General features: G+C 43.2%; 1 protein-coding gene across 2 annotated transcripts in view; it reads right to left on the bottom strand.

Annotated features, from left to right (window-relative positions):
* The window catches only part of RNF17 (ring finger protein 17), a 109866-nt gene that overhangs the window by 62513 nt on the left and 26582 nt on the right, over positions 1-20771 (bottom strand). For both annotated transcript variants that reach the window (XM_089512671.1, XM_089512672.1), the window contains exons 14-21: positions 15398-15569; positions 12614-12804; positions 12237-12375; positions 9546-9702; positions 7706-7821; positions 7032-7152; positions 6460-6580; positions 2099-2323 (exon numbers count right to left, since the gene is read on the bottom strand). In XM_089512671.1, coding sequence (XP_089368797.1) covers positions 2099-2323; positions 6460-6580; positions 7032-7152; positions 7706-7821; positions 9546-9702; positions 12237-12375; positions 12614-12804; positions 15398-15569 — 1242 coding nt within the window. The remainder of the gene's footprint in view (positions 1-2098; positions 2324-6459; positions 6581-7031; positions 7153-7705; positions 7822-9545; positions 9703-12236; positions 12376-12613; positions 12805-15397; positions 15570-20771) is intronic.

Raw genomic sequence — 20771 nt, forward strand, 5'->3', positions numbered from 1 at the left:
CACTTGAAATTTTGACATCACTGAGGTTGGTAAGGTGTAAAATTGCTTAACTGCTGAAGGGTTTGATCTAACAGTTGCGGGTTTGGACCACTCTTCTCTTACCACTCTCATAAAATCAGCAGGAAATGCGACCTCTGTGCAACGAGGACAAGGACGTAGGAAGGAGTCACCCTTTCCCCGAGGCAAATCAGTGTCTAGAACCTGAATTGGTTTGGGTGTGTCAGACAATTCCAGAGCCTTAATTGCTTTTTTCAGGAGAATGGAAAAATCATCAGCAGTAAATAGTCTGGCAGAAGAAGGGGAAAGGGGGGTATCCATCTCCTCTTCTTCAGAAAGTTCATTTTCACCCCCCTCAGAGACTGACTGTGATTGGGAGTTATCCATAGATTCATCTGAGGAATGAGTGGAAAGTAGCAATTTAGCTTTCTTGTAGTTTGTCTGATGGCCACAAGATGTCGCCTTTCTCTTATGAGAAGCCTTAGAGCAGGGGTAGGCAACCTTTTTGAGCCGGGGGCCAGGTTGCTGTCCCTCAGACAACTGGGGGGCCAAAGCCAAAAAATAAATAATTAAATATTTTTTTTTTTTTTTAAAAATTAAATAAATAAATAACCCGGGACAAATGTAGGACAACATTTTCAAATGGTGGACACTTTTTTTAAAAAAGTGGAGGACACGCAAAAAAAAATTGCTGATTTTTTTTAAAAATGTTAATATAAATGCATGTTTTGGAGGCTTCTATAGACAATTGCCCCCCTTGCCTGCTGCTTGCCCCCCCTTGCCCACCTCCTCCTGATAGGCCAAAGGCCCCACGCCCTCACGTGAGAGGCCAAAGGCTCCGGCAGCAATTGGCGGCAGGACCGGGCTGGGGCCGGTCCCAAGGCCTTGCCGGGCCGCAGGTTGCCTACCCCTGCCTTAGAGTGAGTGGGTTTGGCGGGCTTTTTATCGCCGCTTTTAACAGCTCTGTGGTGTTTGTGGAGCCTAGGTTTGAATTTGCCCCTCTCATTGGCTGGAATAGCCTCTGATAAAGATCTGGCTGGCACTGAAGAGGGGGAGTGAGCCTGGTGGGAGGAATCGTTGTGCCCCCTGACAGAGTCCCTGGGAGGATTTTGGGAAGGAGGTAGGGCTGCTGGTATCCCACTGGGCATGGCCTGGAGGTGGAGTAAGGGGGAATGGGGCGACCTGGCCTGCTATGGCAGACGCTTGCACAGTGATTAGGGAGGCCAGAAGGGAGGAAATCTTGGGGGAGGGGGGTGAAGGGAGAAGCCGCCGGGAGAGGCAGAGCAGGGCTACTTACATGCTCAATGGGCTCAGTTGGCTACACCACCCCTTCCTGATCCCGGGGAGGGTGCAAGTGGTGTGGCGCATCTGGGCTTGGAGACAAGGGTTCTCCCTCCTCCGGCTGCACTGCTCTGGGGGTCCCTGCTTGCGCCCTCAAACTGCAAGGATTCCCCGGACATGCTGGGGCTCTCTTCCACATCCTCCATGTTGTAGCTCCTAACTCCCTATCTAGTCCTGCACTCGGAAGGAAGGGAGGGAAGGGAAAGGAAAAGGATTTTATTTTTTGGAAAGATGGAGAAGGGGAGAGAAAGAGGAAGAATGAACTATCTGGAGTGAGGCAGGAACAAGACTGGAAAGTCAGAGGCATTCCCTCCTTGATGTCACCTGAAACTTCCTAGTCCCTGCCTATTGGAGCGAGAGGAGGGAACTAACTCAATTGAGGACTCCCTCCCTCCATCGCTGGAAAAAAGTTTTCAGTATTCATTCTATTGATTTTTACATTGGTAGATTTTGGCTTTTCCACTTTGAGGGAAAAACCCATCTTAAAAAGAACAAAAAATACCTAAAATTGGGGGGAAGGAGGAGAATCCAAGTTGTTCTTAGAAAACATTTTAGCCCCCAATAGTAAGGAAAACTATATAGCAAAAAATACCACCATTACCAGTCATCACTGCAGTATTTTTTTTTTTGCAAAAAGACTATTATGACCCTGCCATTTCCAACAGCAACACAAACTACTTACATATGACAAGCATATGACTCAGTGATATAGTTTCAGTGTTTTAACCAAGAAAATACATAAAATATCAACTTCTCTCACCTTTCCAGAATTGGTTCTAACGACATAAAATGTACAAAGATCCTGCTTGGTGATATAACATGATTAATTCTCACTTGCAATTCTTTGTTACAGACTAGTTCCACATCTGCAAACTGTGACAAGTCTTGATTTCCACATGTTAATCTCGTTTTCTTTGTTTTACAAATTTCTTCAAAAGACGGATCCCATACTTCATTATGAGACTTGGTAGTCACTTTGATGCTACTGTGGAAGATATAATAGTTTATTTTAAAATACTGTTGTATCTACTTCCACTCTCCCAGGAGGAGCTCAGAATATGTCATGGCCTTCATGACAACTATGTGTCTGTCCCAAGTAGTACCTGACCCCATTCATGCTGCTGCTAACACTCTGGACCTTGTTTTCTGTACTGTGAGGTGTAATGGTGATTTTGGTGTGGAGTAATTTGACACAGTTCTGTTGTCATCTATAGATACTGCCTGGTCAAGTATCAAAAATGGATTGCATGAGGCAAAACCAACTGAAGCTTAGTCCAGACAAGAAGTATTCCTGGTCAGCTGAAAGGAAGATAACAGGGTACAGCCTGTCCTGGATGGGGTTATCTATAACCTGAAGATGCAGGTTCACACTATCTATGCTTGGATTTAGCCTTGAACCTAGAGGCCCATTTTCTGCAGTTTCTACAAGAATGCTTTTGTACTCTTAAAAACTAGTGCACCAACTGTGCCTGATCCTGGAGACAGTTGATTTGACCATAATGGGATAAGCCTTAGCTATATCCCATTTGGATTATTTCAATACTCCATACATGGGGCTGCCCTTGAAGAATGTTTGGAAACTTCAGCTGGTACAAAGTGTTGTACTTGAATATTAACAGGCTGGTTAAAGAAACATACAACTGCCTTGTTCCAACAGCTGGACTGGCTAACAGTCAGTCTCTCAGTCCTACTGCCTGCACAGTTGATGTAGACATGAACAAGGGCCTTCCCAACAGCTACAGCTAGATTCTGGAAATCTCTCCCTAGAGAGGCTAAAATGGCACCTGCCTAGTCTTCACTCCATCAGCATGTGAATATCTATTATTATTATTAATATTATTATTATTATAAACAAATATTTCCATAACACACATAATAGATCATATATCATACATCTAATATCAAATATCAAGTAACATTAAAGGTTACAAAGTAATTAATCTTCAGAATGGTTATTCCAGCTCAAGACATCAGAAGGGCTGCCAGGCCCAGAAAAACCCAGAGGAAGGAAGACAACCAACCACCCAAAGGGAAGGTATTTTTAACATACATCAAAGGAGTCACTGACAGAATAGGGAAACTGATGAGGAAACATAACCTTGAAGTGGTTTACAAACCAAAGAAAATCCAGTAAATGCTTTGCTCAGCCAAGGACCAGAGAGACCCTCTCACAGCAGCAGGAGTTTACTGCATACTATGTATGCAACTGCAGACAAGTCTACATAGGGACCACCAAATGCAGTGTGCAACAAGAATCAAGGAACACGAGAGACATTGCAGACTGAGTCAGCCAGAAAAATCAGCAGTAGCAGAAAATGTTACAAACCATCCTGGTCATAAAATACTGTTTGAAAACACTGAAATTCTGGACCATGCCAACAACTACCATGTCAGGATGCACAGGGAAACCATTGAAATCCACAAACACCTGGACAATTTCAACAGGAAAGAGGAAACCCTTAAAGTAAACAAGGTTTGGCTACCAGGCCTGAAAAATAGCAAGATGAAAACTCAACAAATGCAAATGAGAAATCTCTCAGAGTCAGGGGTTTCCCAGCAGACAATGAGCACTAATCAAGCAGACACCAATCCTCTTTTGCAGACCCTCCTACCCTGAGGCCTGCCATTAGCAACAAAACAATACACATGCAAATCAGTCCTGCCTTCCCAGGGCCACACAGTATGTGTATATGTGTGTGTGTGTGTGTATATTGAGGTCGCAGCTGCGCCGTGAAGGACATGTTTCTATAGCATGAAGGACCATCGCCTCCCCAAAATAGTATTCTACGGTGAACTCGCCACGGGTCAGCGTAAAAGGGGCGCCCCAAAAAAGAGATACAAGGACTCCCTGAAACAACATCTCAGGCTTGGCCAGATACATCACCAACAATGGTCCTCCCTGGCCTTGCATCAGGAGGCATGGAGACACACTATCCATGACGCTGCAGCCTTCTTCGAAAGCTCACGCCAAACGAGCCTCGAAGAGAAACGACAACGCAGAAAGAACCGCAACCTGGAAACATCACCCAAGGAGACTTTCTGCTGTGCTTTCTGCAACCGGACCTGTTTATCCCAAATCGGCCTTTTTAGTCACCAACGCACTTGTACAAAGTGCGGGATGAGTCCTTCCTGAATCTTCGTTCGCGAAGCAAAGCCAGAGAGAGACAAGAGAGATATGAGGCTTTAACTTTACACAGAAGGTTAAGCTGATATAAAATGAATGGTGTGTACGCCCGTGGCACATGTGCCATACACGGGAACACTCCCCCATTGAAACTAATGGAGTTTGAACATATGCATTTTTCTCCATATGTGGGGGATTGGGGATCCAGAACATATGGAGAGGGCCCACTGTATCATAAAAGCAGATTTAGAATCAAAAGAAGGAGGTATGAAGATAGGGGGAAGGAACATCAACAATCCAAGATGTGGATGAAACCATTCTACTAGCGGAAAACATCACAGCCTTGGAACAATTACTAAGGAAGGTAAAAGATAGCACTCTTACACTTCTAACAGTTTTAAATTGCACTGTTTTTATCCTAAGCGTGCATCCAAAATTGTTTTAATATTATTAATTATTTAATTATATTTTAATGTTGACCTTGATTATACAGTCGTCCCTCTAGATTTTCAGACTTCAGATTCACAGTTTTGATTATTCATGACTCTCTCCATCCCCCCACCCCCTTGTACCTTCAGCTGGCCATGGCAAGAGACGGATGGGTGGGGAGATGGAAAGAGGCTGGTGCACACCAGCCTTTCTTCTTCCCCCAACCCCTGGCCTTTCAGCTGTCCACAGCAAGGGGGGATGAAGAGAGGGTGGTGCACGCCTCCTCATCCTCCTCCTCCCCGTCCTTCCATCACTTCAGCCGGCAATGGGAAGCCAGCTAAAGGGACGAGAGGGCGGGAGACAAGGAGGCCTGCTCCTGTGCCTCTTTCCTCCCACCCTCCAGTCCCTTTAACTGACTCCCAGAGCCAGTTAAAGGCAGGGCAGGGCAGGGCAGGGGAAAAGCTGGGTGAGCTTCCTCTGGCCCCTCCCATGTCTCAGACAGCCATACAAGGCATCGGAGGGGAGGTGGGCAGGGTTTACCTTATTCATGTAATTTCCATATTCGTGGGGGTCATTCCCCTTACCCCCATGAATACAGTGGGATGACTATAATTAAAGTGGGGCTTTACTCATTCACAGACTCTGGATTCCCAGATTTAAATCACTGAAAACAGCAAACAACAAACATTTGAGATTTCTTCCAACCAGGTAGGTGGCAGGAAGACTCCCAGGGATTGGAGGAAACATGGGCAGGTGCTTCACTCTATTTCATATTACTATTGTAATCTTGTGCTTGCACACACCTCTGTCCTCCAATCCCAGGAGCTCATGTGCTGTCTGCCTTGCAGGCCTGAGTGTGCACCTGCCAGGCTGGAGCTTGCCTCCACTGCTGCACTGGGACTGTTTGGCCAGATTGTGGAGCTAAATGGGAGTCCTTAAATATAAAATGCTAAGTGGCTCAAGTCCTCATATATAAAATGGCAGAGAGCCATATAAAATAGTGAAAGACTTAAGCACCCACCATTTTCTGATATCTACGGAGGATCAAGGAACCAAACCTCCAGATAGGGCAGTTCCTCTGTATATTGTAGTCATTTTAATTTGTAACCTGCCTTGAATTTCAAACTTGGCAAAAAGGCTAAGTATAAATAATAAAAGAAAGGTATAAACAACAAAAATGTCAAAAATAGCAATAATAATAATAATAATAATAATAATAGTGATAATAATACTGGAAGTATAAGATAGGTAGCAGCAACAGTCTCCCTCAACCTTCACTAAGTTTGAAGCAACAAAAACAGACTTCATTGAAAGTATCAGGCTGCTCACATACATACAGGCCACAAACAAGATGGAACAATTTGAAACACACCCTAAATCTGGAGCGACCAAGTGTCAGAATCTGGGGTGGGGGTGGAGGAGACACACACATTAGTTTCTCAGTAACCTTGAGAGGGCTGTATCCACTGTGGAGCCTTTGAGGCCACAAAACAGCCCCAAGACCTGCACTGTATCCACCCATCCTAAAGTATAACTACTGTGACAAATGAACAAAACAGTATACTTACCCTTCTATGTAAGAAGCCAAGTCTTCCTTAACCAAAATGCTGTTAACACTACAAGACACCTCAGGATATACATTCATGCTATCATAGAGCTCAACGACCAGTACATTATCTTGAGATTTCTCTACAATAAGATGAGACATTTAAATGTAAATATCTTAAGAAAATAAATCATCTGGGAGTATGGGCAAATGAGAGGCTGTTTGAAGATCAATTCAACAAAACTGAATCTTTCAAAATTGTTTCAAAATAAACCGAAGATATTAAGAAGGCTCACGTTCTTACACAGAACGTTTGTTTCACTTGTCACCACAACAGTCCTGTGATGTAGGTTAAAACAGGTGTAAAAGTCCAATCTCAAAGAAAGGATAGCAACAGTTATCCATCTTAAGATATCTTTCTTTATATGGGTGAGAAAGTATTTGTACCTGTTTTTTCATCTTGTGAGTCACCCCGAGTCCTACTTTTAGAGGATAAATGGAATATAAATCAAACAAATTTATTCTCTATCTTTAGAGCAAGCAACCTATCTGCTCCGTTAATATTTAATAAATTATACAAAGGTGAAGCCTTACCATTAACAACACAAAACACAGATTTATCTTCAGTTAGTTCTTCAAATCTGTCTTTTGATTTACTACTCCATTCATCTGATCCTTTACATGGTGCAATATGAGCCAACTTGCATTTGATTGCCTAAATTGTAAAATATAAGATGGTAGTTTATACATTCTTCCTTTAGGGGGGGATCTCAAGAGTTATGTACACAAAGGTCCCATTTGTTTCTTATTAGGCAGCAAGCAACCTGACAACTTGATAAAATTGTTTTTTATATCATGAGGACTAATGAAATCTGTCTGACTGAGCATATCAAAGCTGAGAATAGTATAAAAGCCAGCTTCTCATTACTGAAAAATTGACAGTCAGACAGCCTTTTGCCGCTTCCCCACAGCCTCGAAAAGTGGCGGATCAGGGCCTCAGGGCTGCCGCTGTGGCAGCTGAGGCCCTGATCCGTTAGGGAAAGGGAAGGGTACGGTCTGTAAACCGCCATAATTCACATCTACTGCTATATATTGAACTTCTGTTATAATTACAATGTTGTTAGAGTAGTGACTACAAAAACGTACAGTACAGAGATACAAACATGTAGATCCACAAGCAGTTACAATTTAACTGTGATTTGTGCACCCCCCCTCTCCCCATCAGATATACTTAGCACATTTTATACACTCTTATAATTTACACTTACCTTTGCTGGAAGGGCTAAAAACTCATCTTTTATTTTACGCATTTCATTCACTTTTATTTTCGCAGTATTGCCAAAGTCAACGTATTTAACTTCAACTTCTTGATGGCCTGGCAATCCTTTAGAAAGCAATGGGTAAGCAATAAAATTTGAGGTGAACATAGCAGACCTATATGGACCAAGAATGTTTGCTTTTTGTTTCAGTAACAAGGGCCATAATTCAGCTTCATATCAGGGTGAGGTGGGATGGGGTGTATAACTCACTACAGTTTTATCCTACTTCGCCCCTTATTTTTTTCAATTTGTATGAGGTCTTGTACAGGAAACAAAATTACACCAGAAACAGAATTATCTGCACAGAAAATAATATTCCTGCACTGCTTTCAATTACAGCCAATTGATACTGTGACTTCTCACAGAGACCACACAGTTTGTACTATCTGTGGACAATGGTGAGCCCCTTCTGCTCAGGCATGAATCTCCAGCGGCCACCACTCTCTTGAGGTGCTGAATAGGACTGTTCAAAGAAAGAGTATCTGACCACTATCATATCAGGGACATTTTTACTAATGAGGGCACACGAACCAGAATACACCTCCAATAAGCTATGTTATCTAGAAAGGACCACAAAACAGTTGCTGTATGCTCCCTTAAGACCAGGTAACTTGGTCAACTGCATCCATGCTACCTAGGGATGTCATAGTATATTCTGAACAGTAAGATGCAACTTCTCCTGGTCTTCAGGAAGAAACTTAAGAAGACTATGAAGGCTTCTAGATATCGAGTTTATTTGACTAGAACAAGGCAAGTCCACCTATTATAAACCCATAGAGAAATAGGCAGTCCAAGGGTATCTGGACATTCCTACTTCGGTTGAGGAGTGGTCAATAGATTGTCCAGGTAGATAAACATACACTTCATGGTGAGCTACTAATGCCACAAGCAGCTTGGTGAACACATGAGAGGATGCTGATGGCCCAGGAGAACCTGTACTGGTAATATAAATCCAGGCAAGCAAATCACTGGAATGTCCTGCAACTGGGATATATTAGTATCTAAAGATAAGCCTCCTTCAAATCCACTGAAGCCAAAAAATATTTGCTGTCAATGTTCCTTCATTTTGTGTGCTAAGTTTCCATATGGAATTTGCATCTTCTGATGAGGAGATTCCTCTTGTGTTAAAGACAGACTGCCTCTTCTTGCTTTTCTTTTTGTACTAAAACAAGGATTGAGATCCTGAGAACCTCCGAGCAGAGAATACTGGTTCTATGGGGATCTTGTACTCTATAGCCTGAATCATGTATTGATGTCTTAGTGCACTACTTCATCTGCGAGACTGGAAAAATGATCTGGAGGCATTCATAACACATCTACGGTGTAGCTCTCTGACATTCCTCAGAACCTAAGTATCTGAGTATATCAGTCCTGCCACTGGAAGATACTCTGTGTCACTGTGATTGCTGCTATCTGCAGTTCCTCTTATTGTTGGCACCATTGGAACCCCTGCCATCTGCATGTGAATGTTCAGACCTACAACTGTTCCACTATGGTCTAAAGGGCTTATACTCTCATTGTTTGTAGGCAAACTCCTTTTGAGAGACAAATGGAAAGGACTTTTCCTTGTCCTCTTCAATAAGAGTAACAGCAGATTATACTACCAAAGTGTTTACTTTTTACACTGTATTGTTTATTTATTGTTACCCTGTAATTTAAGTCTTTGGGGTTTTTTGTTTGCTTTTTTTGTTTTGTTTTTCAGATGCTGTATCACCACCTAGAATTTATTTCATTTTTTGTGAAGACCAGGACAAAAATCCTTGAGTAACTAAATTTTCTGGGTACCTACCAACTACCTGTGCTCTGTACCATACTCCATCGTCAAATTTTGCTACACATGCTTGACCTTGTATTGGACAGAGGATTTCCAAGCCAACCTCATCTTCACATTTATATACTTCCACAATTTTGCTTAGAAATGCTGCAAATTCTGGGCCTCGTTCCACCTATTAGAATGAAAACAGTATTAAGGCCTATGAGTGCTTAACATCTACTGTATAAACTCATATGTCAAAGTCTATGCTAGAATAGTTTTTGTGGGTTTTTCGGGCTATGTGGCTATGTTCTAGAAGAGTTTATTCCTGATGTTTTGCCAGCACCTGTGGCTGGCATCTTCAGAGAACGCTAGCATGGAAGAGATGCTAAAAGTTCTATACTAAAACGTGATCAAAAAATCCTGGGCCGACCTATATACTGGTCAATACAGTAATGGTGTTCAGAAAAATGGCAGCTACAGCTGTTTCGGATTTGTTTGTCACCTTGGAGAAAGCAGAGGGTGTCCTCAAAAAGTGCCAACCACCCCTCTCCCTCTGAGGTAGGGAATTATCAAAGAGCCACAGCAGGAGGGAGTGGGGGTGACTGGCACTTCCTTTAGTCCAGGGAGATTGTCTTGTAAATGAAATGCTATCCTCTCTCCCACATCGCTTTCCTTGCTTTGCCAGTGAACTCCAAAAGAGTTGTTGCTGCAACTGTGGAGCCATCCCTGCTGCTCTCCTTGCTTCTTTTTTTTTTTGCTCTGTGATGACAAAATAAAAGAGCTGTCCCTGTCTGTTGCTTTGCCTGTCTGGGGTCTGTAACATGAGGAGCCAGTATTATGCATTTCTTCCCCTTCAAAAACAGTGCAAATCATAGAGCTGAAAGAGACCACAAGGGCCATCCAGTCCAACCCCCTGCCATGCAGGAACTCACAATCAAAGCACCCTGAGAGATGGCCATCCAGCCTCAGTTTAAGTGAATAGACCCTTCCCTCCTCCCCCTTTTCTCAAGCCAAGGCTGGGAGAAGCCAGCTTTGCTGATTTTAACAGATCAACTGCTTCAGGAAAGGAGAGGAAGAAAGGGTCTGTTTTTCAAGGGGCAGAAAGTAACACTTGCTGCAGCCCTGAAGCAGGAACTGGGGGGAAATGGTCTGCTGTTTTTAAAAGGGAAGAAATCAAACACTGGAGCTGGAGAACCCGAAATGAGAGGGAGCCTCCCTTCAACTCTTTCCTCTCTAAAATAAGAGAAGAGCAGCTCCTTGAGCAAGATTGCTCAAATGGAGAGTCAAAAGACAGGAGGGGGGAGAGGGAGAGAGAGAAAACAGTGGGGATGTGGCAGCAGTGATGGCTCTTTTGTGCTTGCCCTCAGGGAGCACCAAGAGCCAAGGAGAGCAATGGGGCCTCTCTGCAGTAGCAACTCTAACACCTCCATGCAAAGGCGTGCCAAGAGACAAATGAAGCAGAGGGGATGCAGCAGTAGTGGCCGCACCCTCAACTTATCCACAAGTCATATTAAAATCCATAATTTTGGCTCCCAAACCTGCCCTCGAATTATACATGTGGTCGATTTGTACACGAGTATATATGGTAGTTAAGAATTAGCATGTTAACCAAGTAATACATTTCACACCTAAAAGATTTCTATTTTACATTTGACAGAGGATATGGAAGAAAGTACCATGAAACAAAAATTTAGCATGTAGCATTAAAGTCAGGTTGCAGTGTGCAAAAGGTGGATGTGAAAAAATATTTGATAAAGGGTGCCATTAGGAAAGATAACTACAGATGGCCACTAATGTCCCAAAACAGACAGGCAACTCCCCCTGCTTTTGGGTGGCTTGGGGGTGTGGCAATCAAATGATGCATCCCCCCCAAGCTGCCCCAACCCTAAAAAGGCGTCCTGGAAGGAAAAAAACTCTCCTTTTCAGAGGCTGCTTAGGAACTGTGGCTCTGGAATGGATTGGGGCCATGGATGTGTGGCTGCTGCAGCGTACCCAATTGGCCTGTCTATTTCACCCCAAAATGTTGCTCTTTTTTTTAACCCAGAAAGAAGCATGTCAGAAAAATTCAAGAAAGCAAACCCTTCACATTTTAAGTAGGACCTTCAACAAAACCATGCTATGCAGAGTGCTTCTGTTCATGTTTCCAATCACTATGCCTTCTTAACAATACTATTCCAGTAGCTCCAAAACTTGATCCTCCAGATATTTTGGATGTCAGCTCCAAGAATTCCTGACTGCTGGCCAAGCTGGCTACGACTTTTGGGGATGGACTCCAAAATACTTGGAGGAAAAAAGTTTGGGAATCACTGCCCAATTCTATTCCATTCCACCTCAATTTTTGTACACCTACCCGTTAGCTATTCTATAGCTATGCATATTCAGCCCCCCCCCCCCTTGTGTATGGATTATGCTGTTTTGGCTAAATGACAATCCAAATTCTTCCAAGGACATAATTGATAATGATGATAATGATAACCACTGATAATCACTTTATTTACCAGAATTGAAAACAAGTATTATACCAGAAATGAATGTGAGGAAATGCACTTTATCAATCTACAATGATCTGCATTGTCAGAAATTGTCAGGCATACACCTCCCTTTTCAAAATGCAGTTATCTCTTTACATTTCAAAAAGAGGTACAAACATTTCAGAAAGCACCTTAATCAAATGGTGGTATTAAATATATATATATATATATATATATATATATGCGCGCTTACCTCTTGAATGTAAAAGTCACCAGGATTATTGATATAACTAACAACAACAGGAAATGATGAATTTTCTTGTGGTATCATAGGCAGACAGTATTGCAGTGGTTCAGTATTTTCACACCGATCACAAAGTTCATAGCGAAATCTAGTGACAAATGAGTCCAGAATTAACCAATGGACTATATTATTGCATTAATTTTAATCAGTAAACTGCCAAATCCCAGTCTGGGGAAAATGCCATGGTATAAATAAAATCAATAACTATAATGTCATATTTACTTGAAGCATGTCACCTTTAACTCTACAGCATTTAATTTTAAACATGTTTAGGATAACTGCATTTGTTAATTTATTAAAAATCAATGATTCTTAGCTACACATACCTTGCTAAATCCAAAAAAACCAAAGCATCTCTGAGGGATACTGGCATGTCACTACTTATCTTGCTTGCTGCAGGTTTCATCAGATCTACAATAAGCACACCACCTTCTTCTCTGAACACTTTCATTAAAACAGCTTTGTTATTTACCATTCTTAGAAATTCTGTCCTTGCTCTTTTCTCCCAACCTTCAGTCTGTTGTGGTTTAAAAAAAGAAATCAATTAGCTCAATTCAGAATTTCAACAATTTCGAATAGTGTAGAAGAGGAGAGGGAAGAAGTACTTGCGGACTAATTTAAAGTACCTGACTATGGCACAGAAAGCCTCAAAACAGCAAGGAAATATTGCATTACATAGAAAACCCTGTTTTCTTTACATTCACAGCCATTTCTTAAGACTCGTGACTAGGAAACTAGCAATATAGAAGAGGAAGTATAATAAAAACATCCAAAAAAGCCACTTCTTTTTACAAATCCATTCTTTATCTCCATCTCTTGGGTCTATTAACTTTGGGGTTGTTCTCACTAGGTGAAACCCCGCGTTCTGAATCGAATCCAAGGAGTGGCGTTCCTATTAGGATCCGATTTAAACCTAGAACGGTTCTAGAGCAACCCGCAATCGTCCCCACTACAAATCGAATTGTAGAGCGGAATAAAATTTTGAATCGAGTTTTCCTCATTTAATGCGTGTTAAAAAACCACTAGGGTCCGACCTACGTTTTTCCATTGATTCGATTTAGGAACCGGAGGATTTAAATAGGAACGACAGCCTTTGAAATTGCGTTAGATGAATGGGAGGAGCGGAGTGCGATGGGGCTGTCCTTGGGGGAGTTGCCCTTTCTGTCCCTATCCGTCTGGCTGTCGCCATTTTTGCTTCCCTCACCCCTTTGTCCGCTGTGGTCTTTCAATAAGAGATAAGGATTATTTTTATTTTTTATTTTAATGGTTTACAGGCGCTTAATCTCTTCAGCGCTTTAAACACCTGAAGTCCCGGCTGCTCAAGGCTTCCCCCGGTGGATTGCAACCTCCCCTCTGTGTGGGGAGAGCCCATTTCTAACGGAGGAGAGGCAGGGAAGGGATGGCTCCTCATGAGGAGACATCTGATCTCGCCCAGGCAGGGAAGGGCTCTAATCAATGGGGGGGGGGGGGAAATAGAGCCTTTCTCTCTCCCTTTCTCAAATGGAATCTGCCTTCTCCTCCAACCCTGGAAAGAGAATCTTTGGGAAGAGTGCTCCCTCCCTGCTTTTCCAGCAGCCTCCTTCATTGATCTCTGGGCTCTCTGAAGGGATTCTCCCATAGTTCCTCTGGAAAGAGCTTCGCTTTGCCAGAAGCCTCTCCCATTAATCTCTGTGCTCTCTGAAGGGATTCTCCCTGGCTGTCTTGGGAGACAGGATGCTGCCCTCCAAAACCTCTGGAAAGAGCTTCGCTTTGCCAGAAGCCTCTCCCATTGATCTCTGTGCTCTCTGAAGGGATTCTCCCTGGCTGTCTTGGGAGACAGGATGCTGCCCTCCAAAACCTATCCCATAGTTCCTCTGGAAAGAGCTTCGCTTTGCCAGAAGCCTCTCCCATTGATCTCTGTGCTCTCTGAAGGGATTCTCCCTGGCTGTCAATGAAATGGAAACGATGCCAAAAGATAAATCGCTTCCAAATATTCCGGATTAACGTTACGTCATTCTGACGTACTATTGATTGACAGCTCCAAATAAGGTATGGAGGAGAAGAATCGCTTTATTTAAACACCGATTTCATGCCAAGTAGGAACGCTTGCAGGTAAAAACTTCGATTTAAATAACCAGATGGGAACGATGAACAAAGCGATTCGGATAGCGGGATAAGAACAGTGTTATTTTGAATTGATTTTATTAAAAACGTTGTATTTTAAATCGTTTCAAATCTTAAGTGGGAACAACCCCTTTGTTGCATTGTTGGGGTTGTTTAAACTTTGGACAATGAATCCTTGACATTTGGGATACAAACTCATTTCAAAAGAATGGACTGTATAGAAGAGTTGAACTGGCCAGCTACTCCAAAATGCACTGCCATCAAGAACATAGAATATACATAGTTCTCCTTAATTCGTTCTCCTTAAGAATTAACTCGTAGAGGCCAGAAAAAAAGTATACAAGGAGAAGGAACTTTTTGAAGAGATAACAGACGCTTCTTCACAACTTTAAGTTAGATCATAAGTAAGTGTGTAATCTGCGATCATATGAACTTTGAAAGAAAAAGAAAAACTCAGTTCAAGAGTGATATAAAATAATGTTATATGAACACAAGCCACTAGCGTTGCTTGTCTGCATTCATTTCCCAGATTCTCAAAACTCATATTTCAAATTTTCACTCCTACCAATTTGGTGCAACAGTCATCAGACAAACAATGACCACAGCTATGGATTGTCTACCATTTGAAACTATCCAATAATAACATAGCCCATGGCCTACAAACTCACTTCAAGCCCCTAAATTTCTGATTCTGAACTCACAGCAAACCATGGCTTGCCAATTCAAACATGCAATTTCCTCTAAAACAGGCCAACATTACTTAGGCATAAATTAAATTCTTCTGAGTGGATTTTATGCGCAGTTGCATTGTGGGAACGGAGATTGCAAAGCAGAGATGGAAACTTTAAAGAAATTGCAGAAAGTCCCTATTAATAAAATACCTGAAATGACTAGATCAGGATAAACTTTACTAAATTTAAGAAAATGGAAGAAACAAATTTGTTTTATTACGAGATGGTAAATTCCCCTAAAAATAAATAAAGCCATTGAATAGAATTCTTACTCACTGAATGTCTGGGAACGATGTCCTTCAAGGAACACTGCAATGCTAACTTATTTATATCATTCAGTTGTGCATCAGTAAATAAATCAGGTTTCCTTACAACCAAACATAAATCTTCAATTACTGTATATTCTAAAGTGACTTGTTCTATATTCACAGCAACTTCATCAGGTACTCTGATGGAAGAAAGAGACAATATATTAAACATGATTTATTAAGGAAGTTTGAGAAACTTTTTTAAAATATAAAAGTAGTTAACCATCTAATTTAACTGAGACACCCTGCTAGAAACCATTCTTCCTCCTTGTGTGATCATTGAATACTTACTAAATTAATTGCCCATGTTTCCCACTACATATCAAACAGGACTGTTGGATTACTTATTTGGGAACCTTTTTGGATAAGGTACAAGTAGAATGCCATGATCACTAAAAGTAAACATCGGTTTCTCAAAACCAAGTCATGTCAGATTAATCTTATCTTCTTTTGCTGCAGATATATTGCACCTTGATTTCAGTTAGGCCTTTGACAAGGTCTTCCATGATATTCTTGCAAACAAGCAAATAAAATGTGGGTTAGACAATGCAGCTGTTAGGTGCATTTGTAATTTGGTGACCGGCTGAACCCAAAGGGTGCTCAGCAAAGGCTCCTCTTCATCTTGGAGAGAAGTAACCAGTGGGTGCCACAGTTACGTCCTGAGCCCAGTGCTATTCAACATCTTTATCAATGACTTGGACGAAAGAATAGAGGGAATTGCTTATCAAATTTGCAGATAACAAAAATAAATAAATAAATAAATAAAATAAAAATAAAAAATAAAAAAAAATTAGCTAATGCCCCAGAAGACAGGATCAGAATTCATAATGACCTTAAGAAATCAGAGAGTTGGGTCAAACTTAACAAAATAAATTTCAACAAGGAGAATTGTTTTTAAGAGTTTGGGGATGTGTAGAGAAAAAGTCCGACTTATGTTGACCCTAAGGTGAAACTATCAGGAGGTGTTTTTTTGAAAAGTTTCTTCAGTGTGTTTGCCATTGCTGTCCTCTCAGGCTGAGAGAGTGTGGCTTCTGTGTGTGCTGTGTGCCTTCAAGTCATTCCTGGCGACTTTAGGTGAAACTATCATGAAGCAAGCTTCGTCAAAGGGGAAATATCCACTGCCATCCTCTGAGGCTGAGAGAGTGTGACTTGTGTGCGTGGTGCCTTCAAATCGTTTCCGACTTATGGCAACCCTAAGGTGAAACTATCATGGAGTTTTCTTGGTTAGTTTCATCAGAAGGGGTCTTGCTATTGCTAGCCTGAGGCTGAAAGAGTATGTCTTGGGTTTTTGGGAAGCCCCACCCCTCCAAGACCGGGTGACACCCAGTGCAGGAATGCCACTAAGTTTGGGCACTGGTCCAGACCATGGGAAGTAATAATACCACTCTATTCTGCTTTGAGCAGACCTCACCTGGAATACGGTATCCAGCTCTGGGCACCACAATTCAAAAGGGATAGTGACAAGCTGGAGCGTGTCCAAAGGAAGGGTGACCAAAATGGTAAGGTCTGGAAACCATGCCCTATGAGAAGGGAACTGGGTATGTTTAGCCTTTAAGGCATGACATTAGCCATGTTTAAATATTTGAAGGAATGTCATATTGAGGATGGAGGAACGACAGGTTACTTACCTGTAGCAGTAGTTCTTTGAGAAGTCATCTGTGAATTCATAAAAATGGGTTTTCCTGCACCCATGCAGGGACATTCACAACCTTCTCAAATTGCTAGGGAAAACTTTTTGGTGGTAGCTCCACCCACCCTATAGATGCCCCTAGCATTCATGCTCTTTTACCTCAGTTCCAATTGGACGCCACATAGTAGCATAATGAAGGAAATGTGCAGAACACAACCTGGGAAGAGGATGGACAGGTTTGTGTGAATTCACAGACAACCACTCAAAGAACTACAGTTACAGGTAAGCAACCTGTCCTTCATTGTGGTCTCTGTGAATCACACAAATAGGTTAGACTAGCAAGCTGTAGTCCCGGGAGGAGGGACTGTCATGACACTAAGCACCATGAATAGTAAACCAAATTATGTTTTTATTAAACACGCAAGTAGAAAGCAACATTGCCTTCCAAAAGCTGCACCATTCCAGTCAATGGCTGGAACCAGACTGCAACTTTACAGATGTCCTCTAGGGTGACTCTACTGAGAAAAGCAGAGGATGCCGCTACTGTCCTGGTAGAGTGTGCTCAAATCCAAGCAGAAGGAGTCTTCCTTGAAAGTTAGTAGCTAGATTTATTATTTTATTATTTATTTATGGTACTTATACCCTGCCCATCAGCCCTAATGGCTATCAGAGCGGCTTACAATTATTATTTTTAATTAGACGGTTCTCTGTCCTCAGGCTTACAATCTAAAAGACAGGACACAAAGGAGAAGGGAATGGTGGTGGGAAAGGGGATGAGGTTCAGTGGTTCTTCTCTCTCTGAGGCCTGGACCAATGCAGATGGACTGGGGGGAGGGCTCTTCTTCTTCAGGCTAGCCCTAATAGAGCTGGGCCTGCCTGTTCACTCTCTCGCAGGTTGGAAGATGACAGTTATGGAGGGAGGAGTCTCTTTCTTCAGGGAAGCCCTGATAGAGCTGGGCCTGCCTGGTCACTCCCTCGCAGGCCAGAGGATGACAGTTATGGAGGGAGGAGCCTCTTTCTTCAGGCTAGCCCTGATGGAGCTGGGCCTGCCTGGTCAACTCCCTCGCAGGCCGGAAGATGACTAGTAGATGAATAGAAACAGTCAGCCATTTTGAAAACTGCTGAGCTGTGATAGGGAGCCTGAGTTTTGAATCCAAGTAGCAAACACAGTCTCTTGGATTGTCTTGAATCTGAAGTCCCATCAACACAGAATACGAGCGCTCACTGGATGTCAAGTGAATGCAGAAAGCACTCAGTACTGGTGCTTGAATTTGGAGCCAAGGTAGCTTGGGTCAGATGGAACAAAGATACTCTCTTAGGCAAGAAAGTGATGTCTGGGCATAGAACAACTTTATGGAAATGAAAATAAGGCTGATCCACTCAGAGCGCACAAAGTTCACAAGCACGGTGAGTTGAGGTGATGGCAACAAGGAAGGCAGTCTTCCATGTAAGAAGCCTAATATCAGCTGTAGCCATGGTTTCGAAGGGCTGCTTGGAAAGTTGCGAGAGGACCAAATTCAAGACTCCAAGCTGGTGTTGGTACTGAGGATGGAGGTTAACAAATCCTCTGAGAAATTTTTTGATCGAAAGATATTGAAAGAAAGATGGGTGACCATCAAACTGGCAGTAAGCACAGATGGCTGCCACGTAACACTTTAAGGAGGAAATGGAAAGTCCAGTTTCTGCTAGAGACATAAGAAAATCTGAAATGTGTGGAACACGAACCTGAGAGGGTTTCCTATTGGCTAAGAATGCCAAAAATTTAGTCCATTTCAGAAGGTAAGACTGCTGTGTCGATGGCTTATGAGCCGCTCAAATGACATTGTGCACAGATTTGGACAAGGAAGGCATGGTCGAACCTGCCAAGTGATGAGGGGAAGGGTCTCCAGGTCTGGATGTTGAACCCGACCATTGTGTACGGTGAGGAGGTCTGGACACAAGGGAAGCCGGAAGTGCTCTCCAGTGGGCTAGCCGCAGGAGAGGCACAAACCACAGTTGCCTCAGCCACCAAACATCAAGATGGCATCCAACCTGTCCCATCTCATCTTTGCCACAATCCTGGTGATGACTGGGAATGGAGGGAAGGCTTATAGCCGACGTTCTGTTCGCTCGAGGGCATCACTTTGAGAGTCTCGAATCTTGTTTCTCGAGCAAAACTGTAGATGCTGACCGTTTAAATGGGCTGACAACAGACTGAACTGTGGACAGCCCAAATGGCGGAACAGTCTTTGTATCACCTTGTGATGGAGCAAATATTGGTGACACAAATCCGAGGACTGGCTGGGCCAGTTTGTTTTCTTTGCCCAGTAGATGGCCTGTTTACAGAGCAATGTACCTTGAGATGCACCACTCCCAGATCCGAAGGGCGAGGGCGAGCAATATCTGGGACCTTGTGCTGCCTTGCTTGTTGAGGTAGTACATGATGTTGTTGTCTATAAGCAGCAACACCATTGGGTTTCAAAGATGGTATTCGAAAGACCTCAAGTCTTTTCCCACTGCCAACATTTTTAGAGTCTTGATGTGAAGAAGCTTTTCCTCGGAGGACTTTTTTTCCTTCACCATGAGACCTTCCAAGTGAGCTCCTCAACTCTCCATCAAGGAGTGAGGGTGAGGCATAGTCCAGCCACAAGTCCAATGTCATGGCTCAATGCTTGGGATTGTAACTGAAGCTGGGACCAAGTAGTGACAGAACTGGTAGAGGTCATATGGCCTAGAGTGATTTGCACCGACTGGGCAAAAATTCTCCTGTGCCAATTGCAGGAATGTATCACTCCAATGTTATAGAGGACCATGCATCAACATAGTGGGTCAATCTAGGATGTGAAGGAAAGAAGTGAACAGAGGGAAAAATCACAGGCGCACTTTACCATGGTCATCCTTCCTCTTAAAAGATGGTTGGAATCGAGGTTGAATGGTATTGCGCCTGCTGGAGAAGGAGGAAGACTGAAGGGAAGCTTTGGCCCTATCCAGACTGGCACTTTGCGCCAGACTGGATACATGCTAGGGTTGTCTCAGGGCGTCCTTTACAGAGGGCCTGCAACCCTAACACATAGCTACGGCAGTATAATGGTGGCGCCCTGTATACATGGGCACCGCCATTATGACATGTCCAAACAGTGCAGCGCAGGCGTGATGTGTTTGTGTCGAGTCAGGCCGTTTCTGGCAGCCTAACAGTGGCGCCGGAAGGAGCTCTGAACTTGAGCACTTTCCCGGAGGGCGCTTCATTCCCGCGGGAACTAGATTGCCGCAGGAATGGCACCAGGGAGAAAGAGGCGCCCCTTTCTCCTCTGGCTGCGGCTCTCAGGGTGTCCTGGGGCATGAAGCCCCAAGGACACCCCTTTTCGGGACCAGGGAGAAGCGGCATTTTGCCGCTTCTTCCTGGTCCTGAAAAGCACTGGATTGGGGCCTCTGGGTTGCCGCTGTAGCTGCCCTGGTCCCAATATGTGGTGCAAAGGGGGGGTCTGTATCCCGCCACAGTCTCCTCTGTCTCGGTGGACTGTAGGACTTTGTTTGGCCATAGTTTGGATTCTGCCAGCCCCACCTTCGACACAGACCAAAGCATGGTGAGGCTGTTGACATGCTGTACTTCCTAGCCATGGGCTTTATCTTATGTTTGAAGTTCAACTTCTCAACTGTCTCTTTGTTGAAGAGACCAGAATCATCAAAGGGCATGTCCTCAATGGCCACCTGGGCCTGATTGGAGAGGTCTGAG

Source organism: Sceloporus occidentalis, unplaced genomic scaffold (genome assembly GCF_023333645.1).
Source record: "Sceloporus occidentalis isolate IW3139 unplaced genomic scaffold, rSceOcc1.0.p SCAF_2, whole genome shotgun sequence".
In the NCBI taxonomy this organism is placed as follows: Eukaryota; Metazoa; Chordata; class Lepidosauria; order Squamata; family Phrynosomatidae; genus Sceloporus; species Sceloporus occidentalis.